Source organism: Fistularia commersonii, chromosome 9 (assembly GCF_037954325.1).
Source record: "Fistularia commersonii isolate RoL2024-O1a breed Wild chromosome 9, RoL_Fcom_v1.0, whole genome shotgun sequence".
NCBI classification, from domain to species: domain Eukaryota; kingdom Metazoa; phylum Chordata; class Actinopteri; order Syngnathiformes; family Fistulariidae; genus Fistularia; species Fistularia commersonii.
The window spans coordinates 13,543,775-13,568,667 of NC_141292.1; the positions used below are offsets into that span (position 1 = coordinate 13,543,775).

The 24,893-nt window shown below is 42.9% G+C and overlaps 1 protein-coding gene across 1 annotated transcript in view; it reads right to left on the reverse strand.

Annotated features, from left to right (window-relative positions):
* The window catches only part of cwc27 (CWC27 spliceosome associated cyclophilin), a 37,572-nt gene that overhangs the window by 10,776 nt on the left and 1,903 nt on the right, over positions 1–24,893 (reverse strand). The window contains exons 6-11 of the mRNA XM_086152606.1: positions 24,710–24,813; positions 24,230–24,299; positions 23,638–23,717; positions 23,103–23,133; positions 22,849–23,018; positions 1,614–1,717 (exon numbers count right to left, since the gene is read on the reverse strand). Coding sequence (XP_086008732.1) covers positions 1,614–1,717; positions 22,849–23,018; positions 23,103–23,133; positions 23,638–23,717; positions 24,230–24,299; positions 24,710–24,813 — 559 coding nt within the window. The remainder of the gene's footprint in view (positions 1–1,613; positions 1,718–22,848; positions 23,019–23,102; positions 23,134–23,637; positions 23,718–24,229; positions 24,300–24,709; positions 24,814–24,893) is intronic.

Here is a 24,893-nt window from a genome sequence, read left to right on the forward strand (position 1 = left end):
ACCCCAGCTGTCAGTAGACGAGGTATGTTCACCCTGGGCCGGGCGCCAGTCAATCACAGGGCCACATATAGAGACATACCAGACTATTGAGCGCACCTCAATATAAGCCGCACCGGCTAGCCAATCGCTATCTCGGGCTTCCTCCTGCCCACTAAAACCGTCAAAGTCGTCTTCTTCGGTGTCGGAGTTAAACGGACTCAGAATTTCTCGGTCATTTCATCGGTCCGATGTGACCAGGATAAATGTTTTAGCAGCGTTAGCCCCCCCCAAAAAGTCCATCATATATTAGCCGCAGCGTTGTTTACATGAAAAAAGTTGTGGCTTATCGTCCGGAAATTACGGTACAACCATTCGGTTTCTCATTCACAAATCTGGGCAATTTAGGGTCTCCGATGAATCTACTGCATGTTTATGGACTGTGGGAGGTAAAAAGAGATCCCGGGGGAAACCCATGGAGATATGGAAAAAAACATGCAAACTCAACATAAAAAGGCCCCCTGTCAGAATCTAGCCAGGAACCTGCGCTAACCACTGCCGCCCCGCTCTCAGCTTCTAGTGTTGTTTCTTGATTGTGTAAAATTTCTAAATTCTGCTGTGGTGACGATCCGCAGGAGATCTCTTTTACAGAGCAAATGTGAAAAATGTAACAAATAGGGGAATTATAACGCACTAAATCAGGCCGCAATGCTAAGATACTAATAAATATCAGACTGTATCAGCTGATCTATCAATGTTGTTTTTGACTCCCGGCTATAAGAGTCAACATCAGCACATAAAACTCGGCATCCGACGGGCCCGTCTTTATGTGGTTGTCTGCCCCGGCCCCTGTGGACCTCTGCTATTTCACATAAAATCTTAAAATAATCCGCAGCCAGTCAAGTGTGGGCTCGGTGTCAACAACAACAACAAAAAAAAAAAAAAAAACCCAACCCATCAGTCGCCAAAAATACAACGTTTGGGCAACAATAGCCCATCAGTCAGTTTTGGCTGCGGTAAATACAGTGAGACTGAGTCCCTGAAGAACCTCCCTCCATGGACTATTGGGTCTGTTGCACAACAATAACACGCAACCTCAAGCTAACCTCCATGTCTTTGTCTCAGCAACAGCAGGGCCTGAGAGCTGGAGAGCCAGAGGTTAGGACACACTGACTCCGAAGGTTGATTTATTTTTCTTCTTTTGATGGAGTCACAAAGGCCCTGAGCTTCCAACTCAACAAACACAAGGGGGGGGGGGGGGGGGGCACTCTACACACCGCAAGTTTATGCCCACGCAATTTTATGCAAGGTTTAACACAAAAATGCAGAACGTTAGTGGGTTGGGTGGGACGATGAGTTAAAGACGTCTGCAACTAATTGACAAAAAAGAAAAAAAAAAAGGATCAGAAGGGTCTGTCTATCTTCGTGTCCATTAGCGGTGAATGTGGCCCAGACCACCCTCTTAGAGGCAACATTAAGGCTATTTGGCGAAGAAACCCATTTTCAAACATCATTAGAAAGCACCTAGTCGTGCTAAGATACATGTACAGTTTATTATAAATAATGGGTAACAATAATACACATAAATCAGCAGCGGCGTGGGAATAGATAGAAAAAAAAAGAAGTGTCTCACATACCCTCCTTCACTTCATCCACTGCAGGTTTTGAACTGTCCTCTCTTCTCTGTTTTATGGCCTGCAGTTCCTTCTTCAACTGCCGCGCCTCTTTCCGTAGTTCATCACTGTGAAGGGAGAAATTAGATTTCAGTGTTTAGACTGAAAACGTCTACGACCGCTTTGATGGACTTCACCTAAATGGAGGAGTGACGGCAGAGCGGCAGGTTCACCGGGGGAGAAAAAAAAATGCTGGCATCGTTAGGGATGGGGCCGGTTTCGCATCAGAACCCAAGACCTTGAAGGCATCAATCGATGGGAGACTTATTTTTAATCTAGAAATGTTTAGACCAGGGGATACACTGTGCAAATGCATGGGAGAAGAACCGCCGTGGAAGGTTCTCCAATAAATTGAATAGTCTCTCCTCATGTTGGCCTTTTAAGGGGAACTGGGTGGAGTGCGAAGGTGAAGCGGAGGAGCCGAGAAGCCGAGGGACGGGGGAATGTTTGTCTTGTTTACAGATGAGCAAATTAACTCAATAAAGTACTTGGGAAGCAGAATGACTGACCAAATTCTGAAGATATGCTAGCGATGACATCACTGAGTAATGGTAACAAACAATGACCCGGTAATGCCAGATCCTTAATGATACTTGATTTCCGGACACCGATATTTGGGAGTATCGATCCTGGATTCATTTCTTGCTTGATGTCCAAATTGGTCTTCAGATGCCAGACTAAGATTCATTTTGTGAATTTAACTGTGTATATTTACTTGTCCAACGACTTCAGATGGTGACTGGGCAGTGACTATACTCTGGTACGATGCGTACTGTGCTATTTTAGCCAAATGAAGGCTAAAATGAGCAAAGCTAAACAGCTAGTTTCACTGATGCATAGTAACACCGGAGAGATGCCCATGAAATGTGAGAAAGGGTTTTGACATTGGCGGGATATTCATTCAGCTGCAGAGAGACGCCAGTTTATAGTCAGAAAGAAGTAAACTTCACGTCTGAGAGATTTCGACCAGATGCTACATCTTTGCTGGAAATGAAAGCCTGCCAATGTTGGATTTGGAATCCCAAAAGCATCAACATCAGAAAAGATTTAAACGTTACGCCACATGCACATTAATATCTGGACGTTTGGAAGGTGTTGTATTATGGTTAGTTAACAACACGCGCTTTTAAACCCAATATTGTCCTGCCGCTGACATATAGCCAAAACATTCGACCCGAGTATCAACGCCTAAACAGCACTTGGTGTCCAGAGGGGAGCACAGATCCAACATAATGATCAGATATTTGATGGAGAAGATATTGATCAGGAACTGATATATCAGTTGGAGTTTAAAAAGACAACCTCCTCCAGATCTTTTGAAAAGTGCAATAACTTAGGGAGAATATCAGGATGCCCTGCACACTTGTGCCAGTAAAGCCAAGGGCAACAACTCTTGATGAAAACCATGTGATTATTAGTTCTCCTGTGTAACAAACTACATAAATGTCCTCAGACAAAACCTGTTAGCAGCCGCACTAACTGAAAAAATGTGACACCTCCTTTGCTTGAGTGGCCCTGCAGGCGCAGTCAGCTTTGTGAGACCTTGAAGGGGACGGCAGAGGCGGGCTGAGGCTCACTCCGACTTCCTCCACTCGAGGCGGCGTCCCTTTTGGCAGGTGTCCCAAAAAGCCCGGGCTAAACACTCGTCCAGCAAGGCTGATTATTGTTCCCCTTTCCATACGACGGAGGTTACAGCTGGTTGCAGAGTGGATATGTTATGCTAGGAAATGATAATATTTTCGTACTGCCTGACAGCTCTGTTTTGGTCCCATTCTCTCGCGGAGCCATAGAGCACAGGTAAGCTGCACAGTCTGGCCGCTCTGGCCCAGAAACATGTGAGGCATCTCCAGACCAAACAATGGCTGCCTTTGTTTCTTACATCTGCTTCTCTGGACTGACATTCATTTAAATCCCTTTTTTCTTGCCTTTTGTCTGAAACCCCTCTGTTTGTAGCTCTGCAGCCTCCCTCATGTGGCCTCCGTTTGATTCACTGACATTTTCAGTGGCTGAAAACACAAGAGGACTCAAACTGAGTGATAGTTTAACTGTAAGTGGCCGCGTAAATATTAACCGCTGTCGTCTTAGCTTTCCTGCTTGTCTGGATGATACACATGACAGATCACTCACACGATTCCAAAGACTACAGCTGCCATTTACAATTTCTCGTCTTGCGCTGTGAGCAGGGACATGATTTTTGTTAGAGTGGTATTTTTTGATTAAACACAGAATATTAAGACTTTGTTCGGTTTGCGGGCAAACCCGATACCTTCCCTTCACTCAGGGCCGTTCGGATCGTCTCAGTGTCAGATTTACGCGTCCTGACGCCAACAACCTGTCTCCAAGTAGCTACGGTAACACCAGAGGTGAGGCTAGATTGGAATTTCAAACGGAGCCTGACAGGTGAAAGTCCATCCTATCAATTTCCAGTTCTGCCTGAACAGAAACCTCAGTCCCAAGTCCCAGTGTACTGTTTTTTTGTTTTTTTTTTGGTCTTCAAAGAGGCCGCTGTTCCCAGAGTACTCTACCGAGCCACAACTACAACTTCTGCTAGTGGCAGGATTGATTCTGGTGCTCCAATTGTCCTGTGTAGCAACAGAAATCTGACGTGTGCTGCTGGACGGTCTGACTGAGCAAATTGGAATTGTTCTCTCAAACTACATCCAAGCATAACTGATTTCTTGTGAAATTTGCTGTTCAGACTTAATAAACAATACAAACCACAGATTTATTCTGTCAGCCTGAACACAGTCACATGTTCCTACATTAAATTAACCCTGTAGGCTCACTGACCATTGGATGGGCCAATGGAGCTGGGTGCAGTGTAAGCGAAAGGCAGGTACTGACAGATGCTCAGCTACAGAAGCTCTAGGGACGTGGAAGGTCACCTTTCTGGCAGAGAAGGAGCCCACGCTGGGGTACGAGGCAAATAGGTATAGGCTGGACATAATAGGACTCGCTGTGATGCATAGATTGTGCCCCTGCACCAAGGTCCTCATTGGACTCTTTTCTAGTCTAGAGTTGCTCGCACTGAGCACAAGTGGGCGTACTTATTGCCCCATGACTCGATACCCCTTACATTGGGGTTTAAGCTGATGGACAAGATGATAGCCTCCCTCTGCCTTCAGGGGATGGGATGGTAGATTCTCCAAACAGCAGCTTGCTGTACCCACCCTTCTGGAGTCCTTGGAGGGGAAAGCATCACAAACACCATACTTAGGCATAAGGGGGTGCATATGTGCACATAGTACCAGAACACTCTAGGCTGCAGTTCGATCAACTTTGTGGTAGTGACATTGAACAGGCAGTGACATGTGACACTCAGAGAGGGGTATCAAAGAGTTGGCTCCGATGGTCGGAAATGATGCTGGTCAGATCTGGCAGACCCCTATGAGTTGTGAGTGTCTGTTGGGAACAAATGGCAGAGTCCCCTAGTTTAATTCCCACCTCCGGCAGAAATTTGACCACATCCTGGGGGGAGGCGGGGGCAATAAATCAGAGCCATATTCTATGCCTCCTTTGTTGAGGCTGCAGATAGGAGCTGTGGCCATTTGACAGTTGGTGTTTGTTGTGCTGGTAACCTCCAAACCCATTGATGGACACTGGTGGTGAGGGATGCCAAGCTGAAAGGAGGAGTCCTACTGGGCTTTTTTGGCCTTTGGGGCTCCACAGGGCCTCTCTGCTTAGGCTACGGCCTTGACAACCTGACCCTCGATAAGCAGCAGGAGATGAATGGATGGTTGGCACAATATCCTAATTTTACCTTCTCCAAACAAATTCAACTACACATTGTGGGCATTTGGTCTGTGCCAATGAACTCGTGTATGTTTGGTATCATCGGATGGCCCAGGCCACTTTATTGGGGGTTGGAAATTTCTACTTATTCTAATGGATGTATTTATTTTAGTTAGCTCTTAAATAAAGTTTATGTTTGTCTTCCCAGACATTCCTTGCTGGTGAGAAACACACAGGCTCAGTAACATTATCTTATCAGCATCTGGAGAACATTTCTCAATTTGCTACTTTTTAAAATGATTAAAGGGATAAATGGTATATGGGGCTACTGAATGCAGGCTTACGTCGCTTTGGTTACATAGTTCATCTAAAGTACACCCAATAAAAAAAAGGCTCCCACTCTGTGTGAGCAAATGTGACACTGCCCATAGTGGACAATTTACCCGAGATTAAAAAAAGTGACAGGATTGGATGGAAAATTGTATTATCTCCTACATAATTAATAGTGATATATCTTGAGCACTTCTATTATACATAACAACATTTGCCCCAATAAATATAATCAAGTACTGGACATTCTGTTTATGATCAAACAGTTATCGAGCATCAGAATTGCTTTTTAATGTTCAAGTTAGCGGCTTACATAATATCAGTCATGTAATGTAACTGGCCCTGACAAGTTCATATTGATTATATTGATTATCGACCTCGACTGTTAACTTCTACATGTCCACATCTGTCTTGAGAGTATTTGCTTGTAAGTCATCTGTCCATTTTCTGACAAGCTGCAGTTTTATACATGCGTACGTTTGAGGCTCAGCTCCACTCCAACTAATCTTTCTCCACCTGCCCAGACAAGCCGCCGCATGGAAAACAAGTGTCTCTTCCATGGCAACAGCCAAACAATCAGCTCCGCGGGCTGGCGCTAATAAAGAGAAAAGAGGCAAGAAAGGACCGGAAAGAGTCCCTACAACACCTGTTAAGACGCACCTCAGGGCGCAAGCAAAATTCCTCCCGAGACCCTCACAAGGCTGTACTGTAAATTACTTAACTCCTGCTCCGAGGAGCCAAGGAACCGCAGAATGTTTCCACACTATTATGAACAATAAGAGCAGACGGCCCCAATATTTGGTTGGGTCACTGAGACATATGGTACCATAATTTGTTACGAGCTGAGAGATGTTTTTTGAAAAATCCAATTTTATTTCATGAATAACCCCACATTTTGATGGAATTTCTTAGTCACTTCTGGTCATTTTTTTTTTTAAATCTTTAAGTTTCAGAGTCAAATTCTCGATAATTTTTTTGTCGTTTTTTTGGTTTCAGCCCCCCATGAACTTTTTAGTTACATAACATTCCACCTCCATCTCATGATTTTTCCGGCAATGGTGTGTCTTCAGACTTTTTCCCTTTTAAGTCCATGAAACTTTTCATTTATTCAGGTCATTTTATTTCTATCCTGCAATTATTTTTATCAAATCCTGATTGGTTTATTTTCATTTCAGGTTATCCCTCATATATTGTCGGCTGTGTTTACATTGAAATTTTGGTTGATTTCTTGCAGTTTTTTCGGGTTATAACCCCCCCCCCAGCCCCTATTTCCTGGTATTTTCTCCTTAACGTTTAAGCCACAATAAAATATAATTTATACACTTAGGTTATATATTACAGCTGTTCTATGGCCGTCCTTAATTCTTAATGGAACAAGCAGACATATTGAAATGCTATTAAAACAAGAGAGAGCAGCTACTTAAAACTGAGGAAGAACTTTACACCGTAGCCCTATAATGGATTTACAGCCAGCCGGTGCCACTAAGGTTCAATGATGAATCAGCATAGGTGGAAAAACAACATCAGAGGGGGATTGGGGTGGGGGTGGCAATGGGGGTGGGGTGGGGGGGATCTGTGCACTGTGATTTGCTATCTGCCTCTTTTTCACAGACGACCAAGGAAAAGAGACCATCCATCCATTGGACTCTCCCTCAGCGGGAGACGAGGTTGGGTTGGCCAGAGAAATAAAGAGCGAAAGCAAGATAAATAAACCGAAACTGGGCAAAAACTGGGGTTTGTTTTAAATAAGTCCCCATCACTGCCAGCTACTGTCACTTTTTAAAAAAAAAAGGAGACCCCCCTCACCCCCCATCCCACACCCGCCGAAAAAAAAAAAAAGCTGTGGATGATTAAGTTTTCATAAAGAAAGCATATGAAGTGATTGGCAGGAAACCAAGACGTCTCGCGATTCGCGAGCGAGCATTTTAATACCGGGGTGTCTGGCAGGAGTCTGAGGTCCGCGCTGGAATTTAACAACCTTAAAATAGCGCAGCCATGACTGTACGCCGCATCAAATATTCAGACCGCAGTGTGTAAGCACCGGGGGCTTTCTCTGCGCTCGCACTCCAAAGACTTTGAAAATTACGATTATGATATTTTTTTTTAAATCAAATATATCTTTGGCAATTTATTGGCTGTTTAATTTAGCAGATTGTACTTTTGTGTGTGTTTGTTTTATGTTAAGATTCAATTCACGACCTGCTAATTCTGCAAGTTACTTTAGGTTAATCTTTGAGTGTTTGCTGAATTTCCTGCGAACCTTAGCATGATTCCACAAAGCTAATTTCCTGGTGATATTTTTTTCAGGGGTAATTTCCTCCTTATTTTAAAGCGATTTTTAGATAGTTTCTGTGAAATGTTCGTGAAATGTCATGGTCTTTCTTTTGGGGGTGATAATTCTCATTTTTGCAAATAACATCCTGCTGTTACCCCACAATTTCTCTGCACTCACATTCCCAAACCTCTAAAAATGAAATTACAGATAAAAAAAAAAAATTGAACTCATATTCAAATAAAACCACAATATGTCTGAAATCTATATTGAACTATAAGAAAAAAAAGGAGCTTTATTTTGAATAGGGTTGACCACAAAGATGGCAGGGAGCGGCGATGGCGGCAGCTTCTCCCTGCTACGGTGGACTCCAGCCCCTCTAATGACTGAGCAAGTGATGTGGATGAATGTGCTGGAATAACAAGATGGCTGGTTGAACTCCCCTCGGGGGGCACTTCCACGGCCTGGACGAAGGCCAAGGAGAACTGTGAGCTGCAGCGCAGGAATCCAACCTCAACACAGGAATTTGCATGACTTTGCAAAGTGACGCGTCGGCCAGCAGCGGCCTGGGAGTCATGTGATTCCAGAGTTTCAAACAGAAATTGTAAATAAAGCCTAAAAAAAGCCTGATCCTTGATTGTTGTCAGGTCAATTTATTCTTTAAGTCAACATTAAGGTAAACAGTAAATGATCTCTGCTTATACGGCGCTTTCGTCACCTCGCAGTTTCAAAGTGCTGTAAGGATCATTTATGCTAAATGCTAAACAGGCATACAGACAGAGCCCTCTATCTGTTTTCTGTGTTTCTTTCTGCTCCTGTATATTTTCAGGGAACTCGCTGACGCGTAGCCAAACAGTAAATGGAGCAGGACCACCGGAAGTTCTTGATGGGCAGTGTTGCGCAGAACGCTTGAGTGCAACTAGCTAAGGGGGATAAAGAGCAACAAATAAACAGTCCTAACTTATAGAGAGCATTCACACCTTGCAGTTTCAGTCACTTATTCAAGCATTGATGAGGGCAGAGTTGCTATGCTAATCATTCCACCGGGAGCATCAAGGATACGTCAACATGTAGACAGGAGGAGTCTGGAATTGAAGACCTTCTGACCTTCTGATTGGAGGGACACCAAATCTACCAACCAAGCACAAGCACCCACCAGCGAGAAGACAACAAGAAAGTATCTAATGGCCACATCACGGACTACTGACGTTACTCTACCGGAAGTTCACTCAGAACTCTGGTGTTTGTATTGTTTAACAACGCTGGCAACGTAAAGTAACCATGAGACGTATGTGGGCAGTGATGCCTGACGATGGCCATACCTATTTACCTGCATAACGTGAGCATAAATGAGTACTTACACTGGATTACATTCGCCCATCCACACTTGCAAGGCGCTAACCAGATAATCCAGAGCAAATGCAATCAGCGTCTTTGTCCAAGGGCACTTCAGCATCGCTAACTTCCTGAATGGCGGGACATCAACTCTGCCCAATGAGCTGCAGTTGTGTTGCCAATTTTTACAAATTCTTTTTTTTTTCCAGGAAATTTCAACTACTTCCATTTCTGGCTCATTTTTCAATCTTCTCACTAATTTGTAATGTTTGGCCAAGGGCCCCCAGATTCCTGGATTGTTTCTTGGTAACGTAAAGCTGGTTGTACACAGGATTTCTTTTCACTTTGTGCTATCTTTCAGGTAAGCGCTTACTTATCTCGAGGCTTATTTGCCAGCGTCAATCTCGGTTAGTTTCAGGTGCCTCCTTGCTCCTTTTCAGATAATTATGGGCTGCTTTGGGGGACAATTTCTTCCTCATTTTCTGGTAAGTTCTTGCTAATTCTGTGCCCGGGTGCCTTTTGCATTCTTGCGCAGGGCTGCTTTATTCTGAGCCTTGTCTGAAGTTTGTTAGACCTTGAAAACTCTTCGCCCACTTTTACATTTCTGTGAAAAAAAAACAACAAAAAAAACATAACAAACACACACACACACACACACACACACACACACACACACACACACACACACACACACACACACACACACACACACACACACACAGTGAAAGACATGTGCTTAATGTCAAAAGGATGAAATTGAGTTTGGTCCAAGGAGTTCTGCTGATTCTTCGCAGCGTCCTGGACATTTCGTAGTCAAAGTGCTTCCAGAGAGTCGCTGCCACACGGGGCAGACAGACAGACACACAGACACACACATACACAATGCTGGGCCAGCGTTGTGTAAACCTGCCAGCTCCAAAACATACACAATCCTGCTGCCAACAACTGGATTATCTCAAGTAGTTTTTTTTTTTTTCTTCTCTTTTTCTTTTTTTGTCTTTTGTGTGCACTGAATGCTTCCACGATCTCGGTGACCTTTTTCCGAGAAGCGCCGGGCTGTGACTGTGCGACGAGAGGCAGGTGCAACACATTCATACTGTAATTACCGGTAATTAATGTCCTGTGTCATTTTTAAGTGCGTGTCGCATTATACATTAGGTTCAGGGAGCGATGTCTTAAAGAGATGCACCAACTGGAGATCCAGTCAGAGGGAAAGACACATGAACGCAGAGAGTCATTTTTCAAGTTCAGCTCTTTGGGAAGTTTTAAAGAGTATCTTGGTTGATTCCTGTTGGCTCTTGAAGGAACCGTTTACTCATTCCTCCCGCTCTTCCTCTCCTGTCTGCACTCATATCCCTTCAGTAATGCACGATAGTAACCTTATATCTTCTCAAGAGTCCTTGGGCACTCTTGTTTCCCAGGTTCCCAGGGGGCAGGGCTTGATCTACTGCAGTGGTCCTACTGGGCGTCCACTGTTGTTATTTAAAGATAATACAGCTATTACTGTCTTGTGTCAGCTATTACCATATAAATGTCAGCGCTACTGGTGTTATTGGTAAGAAATCATTTGTTCCTGTCCCACCCCGCTCCTAATACCCAGCTCTGTCTATCACATTTATGACACCAGATCTTGCTTCTATCTCTCAACTGGTCAAGGCAGAAGGCCGCCACCATGGCATGGACCTCGGATCTGTCCAAGATTTCTGGCAATGTTTCCTCGCTGCTGTTGCGGAGTGGTTGGTAATGGGGGATATGTTGGGTTTCTGTAAATCATTTTAAAGAGTGTTGTCCGGACCTGCACAACATGGAATCTGTCATTAGACCACTGTACTTTGATTTGCCACTATATTAAACAAACTCTGTCTTGACTTTAATTCTTGATATGTAAAGTAATTTTGTAGCAATATCCACATTCAAATTTGTAAATTCATCCACATTCAAAACCAATGTCTCTGTCTTACTGGGAAAAGGGTCCTATTCATGAGTCTGGAAAAAATTTGAATACTCCCCAGAGGTGGATGACTGAGGAGCATTTTGACCAGATCACCTCTTTTGAGGCTGTTTATTTCCTGTCCTTTTCATAACTAATGTAATATCCTTCATCCCACCTTTCCTGAGTAATAAGGCTAGAAGCTTAGGAGGTGGCTTTAAGTTGTACTACCATGGTACTGACAAGAGGAGAAATGGAGTCGCAGTTATCTTGAAGGAGGAGTTTGTTAGGAACGTTCTGGAGGTGAAAAGAATGTAAGATAGACTTATGAGTATGAAACTGGAAATTGAAGGTGTGATTCTCAATGTTATTAGTGGCCATGCCCCGCAGGTGGGGTGTGGTTAGAGGAGAAGGTGAAGTTCTGGAATGAGCAGGATGAAGTGATGCAGAATATCCCCAGAGATGAGAGAGTGGTAATTGGTACAGAACTCAATGGTCATGTTGGTGCAGGCAATAGAAGGGATGAAGAAGTGATGGGCAGATTTGGTATACACCAGTGGTCCCCAACCTTTTTATCGCCACGGACCGGGAATGAGGGGTGGGGGGTGGGGTGCGTAGTTCGACTATAATAATAAACGTGAATCCACTGTGGAGCCACCTTTTCCCCTTCGAAAAGAAACTTTCGGTCTGACGTCTGGTTTTTTACTCTTTTTGCTGGCTTGTGGGTTACATTTACATTAAAGATTTTTCTAAACAAAGATTGTCTGACTCAGATAATAAATCCAACGGAAATAATTGATTATATCTTGTGTGGCCTGGTACCAATTAATTCACGGACTGGTACTGGTCCACAGCCTAGGGGTTGGGGACCACTGGTATACAGGATAGGAATGCAGAGGGACAAATGGTGGTAGAGTTTGCAAAAAGAATGGAAATGGCTGTAGTGAACAGTTTTTTTTCCAGAAAAGACAGGGTAACAAGCAGAGGTAGGAGCATGCAGGTAGACCACATCTTGTATAGACAAGGTAATCTGAAAGAGATCAGTGACTGCAAAGTAGTTGTAGGTGAGAGTGAAGCCAGACAGCATAGCATGCTGGTTTGTAGGATGACTCTGGTAACAAGGAAGATCAAGAGGACAAAGGCAGAGCAGAGGACAGAGTGGTGGAAGCTGAAAAGGGAGGAGTGTTGTATGATTTTCAGGGAGGAGTTGAGAAAGGCTCTGGGGGGTCAGGGAGAGCTTCCAGAAGATTAGACAACAACAGCTTGTTTTATCAGGGAGACAGGTAGGAGAGTGTTTAGTGTGTCATCTGGAAGGAAAGTAGATAAAGACACTTGGTAGTGGAATGAGGACGTGCAGGAGTATATACAGAGAAAGCAGTTAGCAAAGACGAAGTGGGATACTGTGAGGACTGAAGAGAACAGACAGAAGTAGAGGGAGATATAATGTAAGGTAAAGCTAGAGGTAGCAAAGGCAAAACAAAGGGCGTACGATGACCCGCATGCTCGGTTAGACAGTAAGGACGGAGAAAACAATCTATATGGGTTGGCGAAACAGAGGGATAAAGATGGAAAGGATGTACAACAGGTCCAGGTGATTAAGGATAGAGAGGGAAATGTACTGACAGATGCTAGAAGACTGATGGGACAATGGAACAGAGTAGTTTGAAGAGCTGATGAATGTGGAAAATGAAAGAGAGGCAAGAGTAGAGGAGGTGACTATTGTAGACAACAAAGTAGCACAGAATAGTAAAAGTGAAGTGAGGAAGGCGGTGAAGAGGATGAAGAGTGGAAAGGCAGTGGGGTCCTGATGATATACCTGTGGAGGTGTGGAAGTGTCTAGGAGAGGCAGCTGTAGAGTTTCTGACTAGATTGTTTATCAGGATCTTAGAGAGGGAGAAGATGCCTGAAGAATGGAGACAAAGTGTGATAGTGGCTTTGAGAATGCTAATGAAGCAGTACATAGAAGGTCAGAGGGGGCTGAATTTTGTTTTTGTTGACCTGAAAAAAGCATATGATAGGGTGCCAAGAAAGGAACTCTGGTATTGTATGAGGAAATCTAGAGTGGCAGAGAAGTATGTTAGACTGGAGCAGGACATGTATGCTTGCTGTGACACAGTGGTGCGGTGTGCTATTGGGGTAACAGAGAAGTTCAAGGTGGAGTTGGGACTGCTTTGAGCCCCTTCTTGTTTCTAGTGGTGATGGACAGGCAAAGATGAGGTTAGATGGGAATCTCTTTGGACCATGATGAGCAGAGAACAGGTTGAAGAAAATCTAGAGAGGTGGAAGTATGCACTGGAAAGGAGAGGAATGAAAGTTAGTCGCAGCAAGACAGAGTATATGTGTGTGAATGAGAAGAACTCAGGTGGAACGGTGAGGCTACAGGGAGGAGATCAAGAAGTTGAAGGATTTCAGATCCTTTGGGTCAACAGTCCAGAGCAACAGAGAATATGGAAAAGAGGTGAAGAGACGGGTTCAAGCAGGTTGGAATGGGTGGAGAAAAGTGTCAGGGGTACTATGCAATAGAAGGCTATCAGTCAGAATGAAAGGAAAGGTGTACAAGGCAGTGGTGAGACCAGCAATGCTGTATGGCAGGTGTGCCCAATATGTCGATTGCGATCTACCAGTCGATCGCAAAGGTGTGTGGGGAGGTAGCGTGGCATTAATTGATTGACAGTCGGTCCGTCACATCTGATATTTTCGGACACAGGCGTCACTGCGCATGTGGACATAACTCGCATTCTAGCAAGCTAACGAGTCAGCCTCCAATTCATGTCTTCTAAACTTATGGGTATAAAAATGAGTAGGGGAGCTGGACCAAATAAAAAGACTAAAACAAATCACTTCCATACGGAATGGGAGGTTGACTTTTTTTTTTTTACTATGTCACTTTCAATGTGAGTGTGCCTCATCTGCCAGTCTGCCATTGCTATACTGAAAAAGAGAAATTTGGAGCGGCATTTTCAGACCGTTCATAAAAACTACTACACCGACTTTCCTCGGAAAAGTGAGCTGAGAAGGAGAAAGGTGAAGGAACTAAAATCCCAGCTGTCAGGACAGCAGTCATTTTTCTCACAGCTAACTTCAATTATGCTGCTGACTCCGTTCAAGTCATCAGAATAGGGTATTTACCAAAAAAGCACCCTTTTGTGGCGTGCCATAAGGGTTCATGCAGTTATGCAAGATCCACAAACATTTGTTGTGTGAAGGATACTCAGTAGATATATAAATAAATATATATTCAGCATTGTTAGTGGAGGTAGATCATTTTCACATGAAAAGTTGAAAAGTACATGCTACTTGAAAAGTACATACTTGAAAAGTAGCTCAAAAGGTGAAAAAGTGTGGGCACTCTGATGAGTCTTTCAGAGGAACAGCACATGTTAGATGTTTTGGAGAGAAGGTCAGAGAAGCCAGACTGAGATGGTTCGGTCATGTACAGAGGAGGGATAGAGAATATATTGGTAGACGGATGCTGGAATTGGAGCTGCCAGGCAGAAGGTCTCAAGGAAGACCAAAGAAAAGATTTATGGACGTAGAGAGAGAGGATATGAAGGTAGTTGGCGTGGTAGGGCAGAATACAGAGAATAGGGTTAGATGGAGAAGGTTGATTTGCTGTGGCGACCCCTGAAGGGAAAAGCTGAAAGAAGAAGAACCAGCCTCACACTTTGACAAATTTCCTGGAGACTTGCCTTGACCCTAACCTTATCTCAACCTCAAAAACAAGTCTTCACCCTAAAATGTAATTACTGACGTCATGGGGAACTTGCCTTTTGATCCCAGCGGGGAGGTGTTTCCCCCCGCTGAGAGTCCGTGTGCTCAGATTTATGTCCCTGCAATATGAGGACGAGCTGGAAAACACGCACTCCTGTTCGGGGGGAGGGCATTCCCAGATACGATTTTGTCACCGTGGATTACAAGCAACAAGAGTTTCTAAAGGATCTATGGGTAACCTGATATTTGTACAAAATTCGAACACATTATCTGCACCATGCATCTGACAATCGAAGTACCACGCTACAATGCAGCATAAGTGCTTGGTTCGATTTGGGGGTGCAGGGGGTAGTGATTTTTGGGATATAATGACACAAATCGATATCGAAAAAGAAGCGTGGCTTGGAGTATGGACCACAGTCCCAATCCAAAAAAATTCAATTCACATCCAACTGGATATATCTTGGGATGAGAATGTGAGGCGTGCAACACGAAATAGAAAAGATTAATGATTGGTGTCTGCGCGATCGATCCAACATACCTTTTTTTTTCTCTGATAAAGCAGCAGCAGATGCTTCAGTTTGAGCTCTTGACAGATCTAACTGAATTGTCAGACAGATCTCTGGGGTCCAAAGGGAAAACACACAATGCCGTTATGGAGATCCATTGTTTTATGGACATGTATTGATAATGCCACTCAAAAAAAAAGATAAATGAAGAGAAAAATTAAACCGGCTTGACAGGGTTGTAATTGCAGCTGCTTTCAAACCCCTTGGTTCACGATGGCGCAGGTCTAATGGACGCACCTGTGCCATGGCGGGTCCTTCATCCTACACAGTATCTGGCAAAGCGACCTGAATACTAGGAAGCGCAACTGTATGATTGGGTCGGGCCGGCAGTAACCCGAGAGCGATTAGCGGAGACAGCAGAGGGAGCCAGGCCTCGTTGGCAGAGGCAGCTCCCACTGCGTCCCACAGCCATATGGAAGCATTTTGCTTCCCCAGTCATGCCCCGTCGGGTTTAACAAAAGTGGCGACTACCACATACACCACTTTTGGGACTTCATTCAGCACTGTCTCTTATAAAGAAACACCCCTAAAGAGGCCAACTTCAAACGCTCCAAACCAGACTTGATCAACAGCAACATAGCAGGAGTGTCAAACTGTGAGCTTGACAGGGAGCTGCCCGACAAACATCCAAGTGCAATGACATGGCCTTTCAAAGGATGAAAAAAAAAAAAGAAAAAGTACTTTGACAGATCTGATGGTTTAAGTCAAACCTTTCAGGTAAAGTTTCACTACGATTTTGGCAACTTGCTACGGCGTATCAGCAAGTCCAAGCGTTTTGCAATCATGGAATCCAGCAGGGGAATATCATCTGGCTGCTGGAGAGCAATGCAAGATAGTTTTGACCTGATGTAGAAAATATTTTGGTTTCAGGGAGACTTCTGATTTCAAGGTTGTCTCTGTGGCCTCCACTTTGAGGAAAGAAAGAAAGAGAGAGAGAGAGAAGAAAAAAAAGGACGCAGTCGACATTAAACTATGTTCCCCCAGCTGAGACGTGAGTAAACTGCAGATGGTAATAAACTAACATGGTTCTGTTTAACAGTTGATTATAAAGTCATGAGAAATGCTAATAAATAAATAAATAAACAAATCCTCACAATGTATGAAGGATACAAACCGACAGATTTGTCAATGTATAATCAAATACATAATAATTCGGGACTGGAATTTTAGACATTAATTTTGATTAATTAAATTACAGAAAAAATACACGGTTAAGAAAATCAACACACTTTAATGGTACCACGAAAGCCCTCTTAATGGTACTACGAAATTCCTCAGGAGGAACAGATTACACCTATGCACAGTGGGATTGACTTGACCGACAAGGCACATAATGATAGCTGAATGAATGACATTTACATTTATGAAACATACAGATGGGAGAATAAACAAAAATGCCGTTCTTTGCACTTTTTGGGGAAGGAGTTTGCGGAGTCAGATTTACCTGCTGTTACCAGCACCCAGATCAGTAGCGTTAGCTTTGTACTAGCACTTAATCCGGCAATGTTAGCCTCGTACAAGCACACAGGTTGGCAATGGGAACTTTGTGCTAGCGCGCAAGTCGGTAATATTAGCTTTGCAGTAGCACACACTGTCCAAATGGATCACTATAGACTGTAGACCATTCTCTTGTCGGTGGTATAAGATAAAGGCCTACAGGGGCGCTGCAGATCAATTCAGCCGATAATAATTACGAACTTCTCTTCCAGAAAGACAACTCAAAACAAATACAGCAGCTAGATGTCAATGAAAGGAAGTGACACTGCTCATGATCAAGAGGCACACATGTATTTTCTTTATCTGTTGTAGAGTGACAGGAAAACAAGATTATCAAGTTTAAGCTGATGCATACTGATTCATTCATCAAACAAACTTAAATTTCTTTTTTCTCTTGTCAAATATTCCGTTGAATGGAAAATTAGATTAATTTTGATTAATTCTTTACAGAGCCTCTAATTAATTAGATCATATTAATCAAGTCCAATTCCTAACCATAATAAATAACTAAGGGTCAGCTTTACCAATACTTTCGTGGCAAATTCCTTGATTTGATGATTTGATCAGTAGAGATTGACAGTGGGGGGGGGGGGGGTTACTTCCTGCTGCTGCCTCAATAACATCCAGGTGCAGGAGGTAAGAAAGATTAATTCATAAAAAAATTAAAAAAAAACAAAAAACATTATGACATTGAATAAGAAAATAAATTAAACTATAAACACTACTTTAATTTTATCACTATTATTATTATTGATTTTTCTATTCCCTGAAGCATTGGGTGGTATTCAATTTAGAAATGACCTGTTTTTATTTCCACTTTTTTTGTCTAGTTTGCTTATTCAGCGACTATTACAATAATCATATCCGCCCAGTGAGTGGACTTTTCCCATAAATCTGTATTTTTGCTGACGCACTTACGTCATATGAGCTTCCATGAAACCGTAAAAAAAACCTGCGTCGGAGCAGAAGCTTAAACAGCCCCTGGCTCCTAAAGTGTCCGAACACAAAGAAATTGCTTGCTTCCAGAAAAAGTTCGAGGAACTGAAAAAAGTTCCTACAGTACAAAAGAAACTGCCTTCTTCCAGAAAACTTTCGGGAAACTGCAAAAAATTCCAACAGTACGGCTGGTGACGGCAGCCTGCTCACTGTCCAAAGACGACCAACTACACTGTCCTACAGAATGAGATCAAACAATGATGCGGGTGTAATTGTTGTAAATTGCGTTGCAGTTTTTTTCTGGTTCCTCATTATCTTTTGACGCGACCCAACATGCATTTCTAAATGCCATAGTGGCGTCTTTGCCATTAACAAAAGCGATGGCTCAGGCTATTGTATGGAACCCAATGAAATTTGCAGACTTTCAGAAGGGGCAGTCAGTCGGGTGAGGCTGGCAAAGAGCAACCTCAAGGGTAATAGCTTCAAAGAGCTAAAAAAACAGCTTTAATCAAGAATAAACTGATATGGAGTTCAGGACAAATCCAACTCTGCTGACTCTAAGAGCTAGTATTTTAAATATTTTGTACTCTCTGCCATTTCACTGGGCTGTTTTTTTTTCCTGCAGCGTCCACAAAGTGTTTTCTGTCTGACGTCTACCATCTGCCGGATTCCGAGTGAAGGCAGTGTTAGGCCTCCATATGTCTGAGGGGCAGTGGACCAGCGACGGGCCTGGCGCTCGGCCTGAAAATCTGCCGAGCAGAGCGATACAGTAACGGAAACGGTTAACGACTCATTTAGCAGTGCCAAATGAAAGATCAGGCAGCGGAAGCCCTGCAACGACGGAGGCGATCGGACAGAACCACGGGGGGAATGCGGGGGGGGGGGGGGGGGCAGGGATGGGAAGGGGGATTGCTTTGACGTCCTCCCTCTCTTTTTCCCAGGTGACCAGATAGTGGCCGGAGTTCCTGCTCGCATACAGAGCAGCTGAAAGCCCGAGGCAAAGCAACAGTGGGAGAGCAGAGCTCACACTGCAACAATGCCCCCTTTGTCCCGGGCTAACACTGTACCTACCGGCCTACACTTTGATTCACTGCCAAGACAAACCACTGTGTTGGGTTACAGTTCTTGTAGCAAAACAATCTGCACTTGTGTTTAATATACTACGCTGTCCGAGTCAAGCTGGCTGTCAGTCGGGCCGGACGCCCCCGCTCCTTATCCCATTAGCGCTAATGAGAGAAGGGTACGCTGATTATGGTTGTTGAGGGCTACCTGTTAAGAGGATATGGAGAGATAACCAGCCGCCATCAAAGGGTGATGAATGAATGAATAAATCACCCCCCGCTAACAACCGCTCCAGCCCCTCCTCACCCCCACCCCTTCTCTGCTTTCTCCTCTTGGGGTCATTTCTTATACTAAATGTTGCCTCGCGCGTTATCGCCCTCTTGCCTCATCGTCATTTCGCTCACGCCGCCGGCTCTGGGCACATGTGCTGTTTGCCTCGTCTTCGGCTCGGTAAGTAATTTGCGTTGAGTGCCAACATTCCTGGTTCACACAGAAGGTCCACTGATGTTGGTCCAGTGAGCTATGACTGTGTGTGTGTGTGTGTGTGTGTGTGTGTCAGTGTGTGTTAAAACATGCTGGAATATACAGAAGGGTGACAAATTAAGGAAAAAGCAAATAAAGGGCTCCATTTAAACACGAAAGGACTAGCAGTGGGGAAAAGGTCGGTGTCTGAGTCACCTCACATCACCTGGACACCTCCAGTGCACTTGAATCTTGGGCGTACGTTGGACTAGTGGCTGTGTGGCGACACTGCAAGTATGGTGTTGGTCATGTGATGCCCAATTCTAACACTTAAATATAGAATATTGAAAACTTAGAAGTCTAGTTTGGTGCTTTTGGAATAGTTTAATTTTTTGTAGGATTTCATGACTAACAGATGGCAGTAGACAGTATTTTGTGTCTTTGTCTAGCTGCTGTACTCCTGACATATATTGCAGTCAATTCTGACTTAAACTTGATTAATAAATCAGATTTTCATTGGATTCGGCATTTGGCATTAGGATGGATAATATCACTGGTTCTAACTATAGTCATCTTGTTTTTTAAATGTTCTGTTATGGATGATCATGATTTGTTAATGTACTTTTGAAGGGTAATTTTTGTGCTTTTAAATAATTTTGATCTCAACGTCTTGCTGATTTCTTGATAATTTCCTGGTCTATTTTTTGGCAAATGTCTTTTTGTATTTTCGTTTGGATACAACCTTCGCCTCACTTCAACTTTAAGCTCCCAGGACACAGTGCTACTTGTGGTCCCTGGAGTTTCTAAAGCAGAAACAGGAGCCAAAGCATTCAGTTACTGAGCTTCTTCTGTGGAACCATCATCCAATCTGGATTTCATTATTTAAGAATGGGCTTAAAACCTTCTTTTTGATAAAGCCTGGAGATAAGGCTGGGCAAGCCCCTAGTTAAGCTGCCGCAAGCTTATGCTGCTGGGGGATATCCCATGATGCACCTCTCTCATTCCTACCAATCTTCCTATCCTGTCTGCACTCATGTCCCTTCATCAGTGCATGATAGTAACCTCATATCTCCTCGCGAGTCCCTGAGTTCTCTCTTTTCACAGGTTCCCCAGGGGCTTGGTTTGGCCAACTGCAGCGGTCTCGTCTGGCGTCCACCATTATTTTTTTCTCTCTCGCTCTTTCTCATTTTACCCCAACTGGTCAAGGCAGAAGGCTGCCCACATGGACCTTGGATCTATCCAAGTTTTCTTGCAGTTGTTTCCTCAAAGCTGTCGCCAAGTGCTTGCTCATGGGGGGAATGTTGGGTTTCTGTAGGTCATTTTAAAGTGTGGTCCAGACCTCTACATGGAAAGTGTCAGACAACTGTGATTTGGCGCCACATAAATAAAATCTGACTTGACTTTTTGGTATTTTATTTATAATTCTTGGTTTACTTTTTCCTGAGACTGAAGTGAGTTCATGGTGTTTTGAAGGGTGAAATAGGTTGCGCCATGAATTTTTGAAGTTAGTGAAGAAGTAGGGGTTTTTATTAGGGGGCGGAGGGGGGTTGTTTTTTCCCGTGTCAGTCTAAAAAATATTTCAGAAACTAAAAGTTTATTTCTTTTTCCCCCTGGAGAATTTCCTCTAACCTGTCAACTCTAATTCTGCTGTCTCAGTGTTCCACAGTATTTGCTGCAAGGACGTTGCTAAGAGCACGTGGAGGTTTACAGTTTCTGCAAGAAGCCAACGTCTGAAATCTTTCATGTGAGAAACGCAAATAAAGCACGTTGCTCACAAACCGATGTCCCTGTGTGACCTTGGGGCCGAGAGAGTGACATGTTAGACGTAGGAGAAAACATGATGATCACCAGCGGAAGGATTCCCCTCAGGGGCATCAGGAGATTGAATCAGTCAGCGAGGCCGATGCGCTTGGTTTGTAAATATCTCGGCATGATGGGTTTGTTTCATATAACACTCAGTAAAATGTGCAGGTGTACGGACTGGTGCTCTGACGGCAATGATCCGATTGCCCTCAACAGCAACACAAGCCCACAAATGGACACAGAAATGACATTTCCCAGTGTTATATAACTGTTGTGATTTTACAGCATGTTTAACATTTTTTTCCTTTCATTTGCCACCCGCTTGTAGCATTTACTCCGATTAGGAATACCTGAATCCAAAAATACATGACCTCCAGGAAAAATACCTGTGCTTAAAATCTTATGTGTTTCAGAAAAAGATTTACAGATTAACAGTCCCAAGTTGGTTCCTTTATTTTCCTGTTTCTTTTTCAAAATAAGGACATTGGATGTAAGAAGGAAAATGAGAGGTCTTTGTTTCCAATAACGAGAATTTAAAATCGAACTAAATCTGTACATTCCTGCCCTCTGGGTTTCAATTCAATCGATTGGAAGTGAAAAAAAAGACACCCAGTCCAAGAAATGATCGATTATTAGTTTTATCCATTCATTTGATGGGCCTTTTGAATATCTTGCAGTATTGGCCGGTGTCTCCCGAAGTCAAAATGTCAAAAATTTCCAAAAATGATTAACCTTATTGACTTCAAAGAAACGTAAAAATAATCGAAACACATAGTCATTGATGTACTGACGTCAAAAATTATTTTCTCTCGTTTGTAAGACATACAGTTCAAGCTAATTATTGATGAAATGCAGATGATTAATAAATAATTGGCAACTGATTGATTGATCACTGCAGCAAAAAAATGAGCTGCTTCTCCTTTGCATGGGCGGCAAAAAATAAATCTAATTCTTACAGTTCCACTTCAACTGGGTTAATTGACTGTCAATATATTTTGGCACATAAAAAACCTGATGACAGAATAATTGATTGATTTATTATTGCAGCTCTGAATGAAACAATGGTCATTAAAAAAATAACCAGCAATTTGGTATTTTTGAAGTTATTTCAAAAAGTGGAATTTTCAGTTTCCTTCCACCTGAAGATGGTTTGTTGCTCTTCATCTTAAACGAATACAATAAATAATGAACTCTATGGGAAACTGATTTGATAACTCAAACAATCTTGTTCTCTTGCATTGCTGCTGACTAAATGATGGCTAAAATAACCGACCAACCAAAGCAATTAACAAATATCAGTGGTTGTAACTGTAAATATAGGTTGTGAACAAAATGTTTAGTTTCTGTTTAATTTTTTAATTTTCTTTATGCCTTTTACTATAAATAAGATTTCTGCCGTTGGGGATTGATGATTTCTGTGTTGCGCCTCGTCAGTTATCTAAAGAACAACAGCTCCCCCATCAGGATGAGACACTGTATCACAGCACATTTATGCAGCTGAAGCTGTGCTTGACATCCCAGTCTCGCCCCCTGCTGATCCGATAACCAAACAACTCTCACCTGCGGCTGGACTTCTTCCCTCGTTCCTCGTCATCAGGCTCAGTTGGCTTCTCTGCGCCCTTCTCTTTCTTCAGTTTCTTACTGACAAGCTCCCTCATCCTCTCCCTACCCTCGGGGTCCAGCGCATGCTCTTCGTCATCCTCTGCGTCGCCATCAGCCTCGTCATCCGTCTGCAGGGATGGGATGTTCAGAGTTGAAGGGGAAACTTGCCGAAGAGTGCAAATCTTCATCCTTCTTCAGCTGATCCGACTTACCATTGCTGTGTTGCCAGATTTCCTAGTTTCCCTTTGAAAAAATATGCAAAAAAGATAAATATATGCACCAATTTTACATGCACAAGCAGAATCAGAAATGACTGAAAAATTAGGTAATTTCTCAGTTTAGTGTTTTGTTTTTTTGTTCAATTTCTTTGCCTCAAAATTGATTTCCTAAGCTTGTAAATCAAAGTGTAGAAAAAAAAACCTAAAGTTTTAATCTACGAAATTGTTACTTCTTAATTAATTAGATTACCATTATAAATCAACACCTTGGCTGAATCATATGGGAGGACACTTTAAAACCTTAAATGGGAATTAAATCACAGACTAAAAGCCTAGAAGCCTGAAATATCAAAGCAGAACCATCATTGAGAATAAAATTATGCAATTCAATTTTTTCAGAACATACACTATGAAGTGAATTGATTAAAAAAAAGGCTCTTTCTGACCTCCACAACTACTTACAGCCTCTGACTGACACAGATAAGTTCATGTGAAAATCTTATTATATGAGCATAAATGATGAACATACTTGTTGATGGCAGGCACTGAGCTCAGCAGGGGGTCGTTCTTCAGGAGGTCGTGGCTGCTTTTACTCTTCCCCTTCAGTGTCTGAGGAAAAAAAACAAACGGCAGACATCATGTTTCAAGCTTGGGCAACTGGAGACAAGACCAGATGATAAATGTCTATCTAAATAAAAAATAAAAAAAAGAAATGAAAAACGAAACATTTAAATGACAACATCAATATGACATTATCAAAAACGCTCCATTTCTGCTGATGTTGAAATAAGGACAGGGAATATGAAATGCTGATGTAGGAATAGATCAATACTACACCTGCACATTGATTGAAGTTGATTACTGATGTACACAGAAGACTTGTGTGTTTATGATCATTACAGTAGATTTTCAGAGTGAATACTGTGTCTACTGTTTATTTATTATATTGTTGGACGAGTTCATTTAACATCGAAGCTCATCAGATGAAACTGTGAGCAGCCATAACGGGGGTGTGTGTGTGTGTGGGGGGGGGCAGCGGGAAGGCTAAATTAACATTAATTCACAGTCCCTCTGAAAGTACAAGAACTGGGTAAAAAAGTTAGAAGTGGTCACAGGACTACCTGGCTGACTTGATTTGCCACCTCCTCTTCCTCTTCGGCTTCCTCCCCGAAGGACAACAGGCTGAAGTTCCTGCAGAGCGGCAAAAACGGTTCGAACAGCGCCAACAGACGAGAGACCAGTTCTGACGTGAACCAATGACAGCCAAACATTATGAGCCAGCCAGACTGAAGAGTGTCCGTAACAGAACATTATATTTGTAGAATATATGCTAAATCTATGTCAATGAGTGAATATTACGATGAGGATTCAAGCTGAAATATAAGGGACGGAGGCTGTTAAGACAGTAAATATAATTGCATCACATTTATTTTATATTTGCCATATTAAACGCTTGGTAGGCAAAATAAGGTAAAAACTGTATGGGAAATTTAAGTTTGTAGGAGGAAATGTAGTTTTGCTGAGAATGCATTTTTAAGGAATGCAGGAGGCAAAGAACTATTGAATTAAAGTGTAGGAAAAAAGGAGGGTATCTTGCGCACTTTGTGGCTTTTGACTGGGATTTCTTCACTTCTGCCTTTTCTTTTTCTTTCTTGCTTTTCTTTGATTCACGGGGCACAACATCATCAAAGGGACAGTGTAACACCTGGAAGAGGATGATATTGGAAAAGTTGAAAAAAAGAGGGATTGAGTTTGAAGGAGCAGGATAATAATTTTCACAAATAA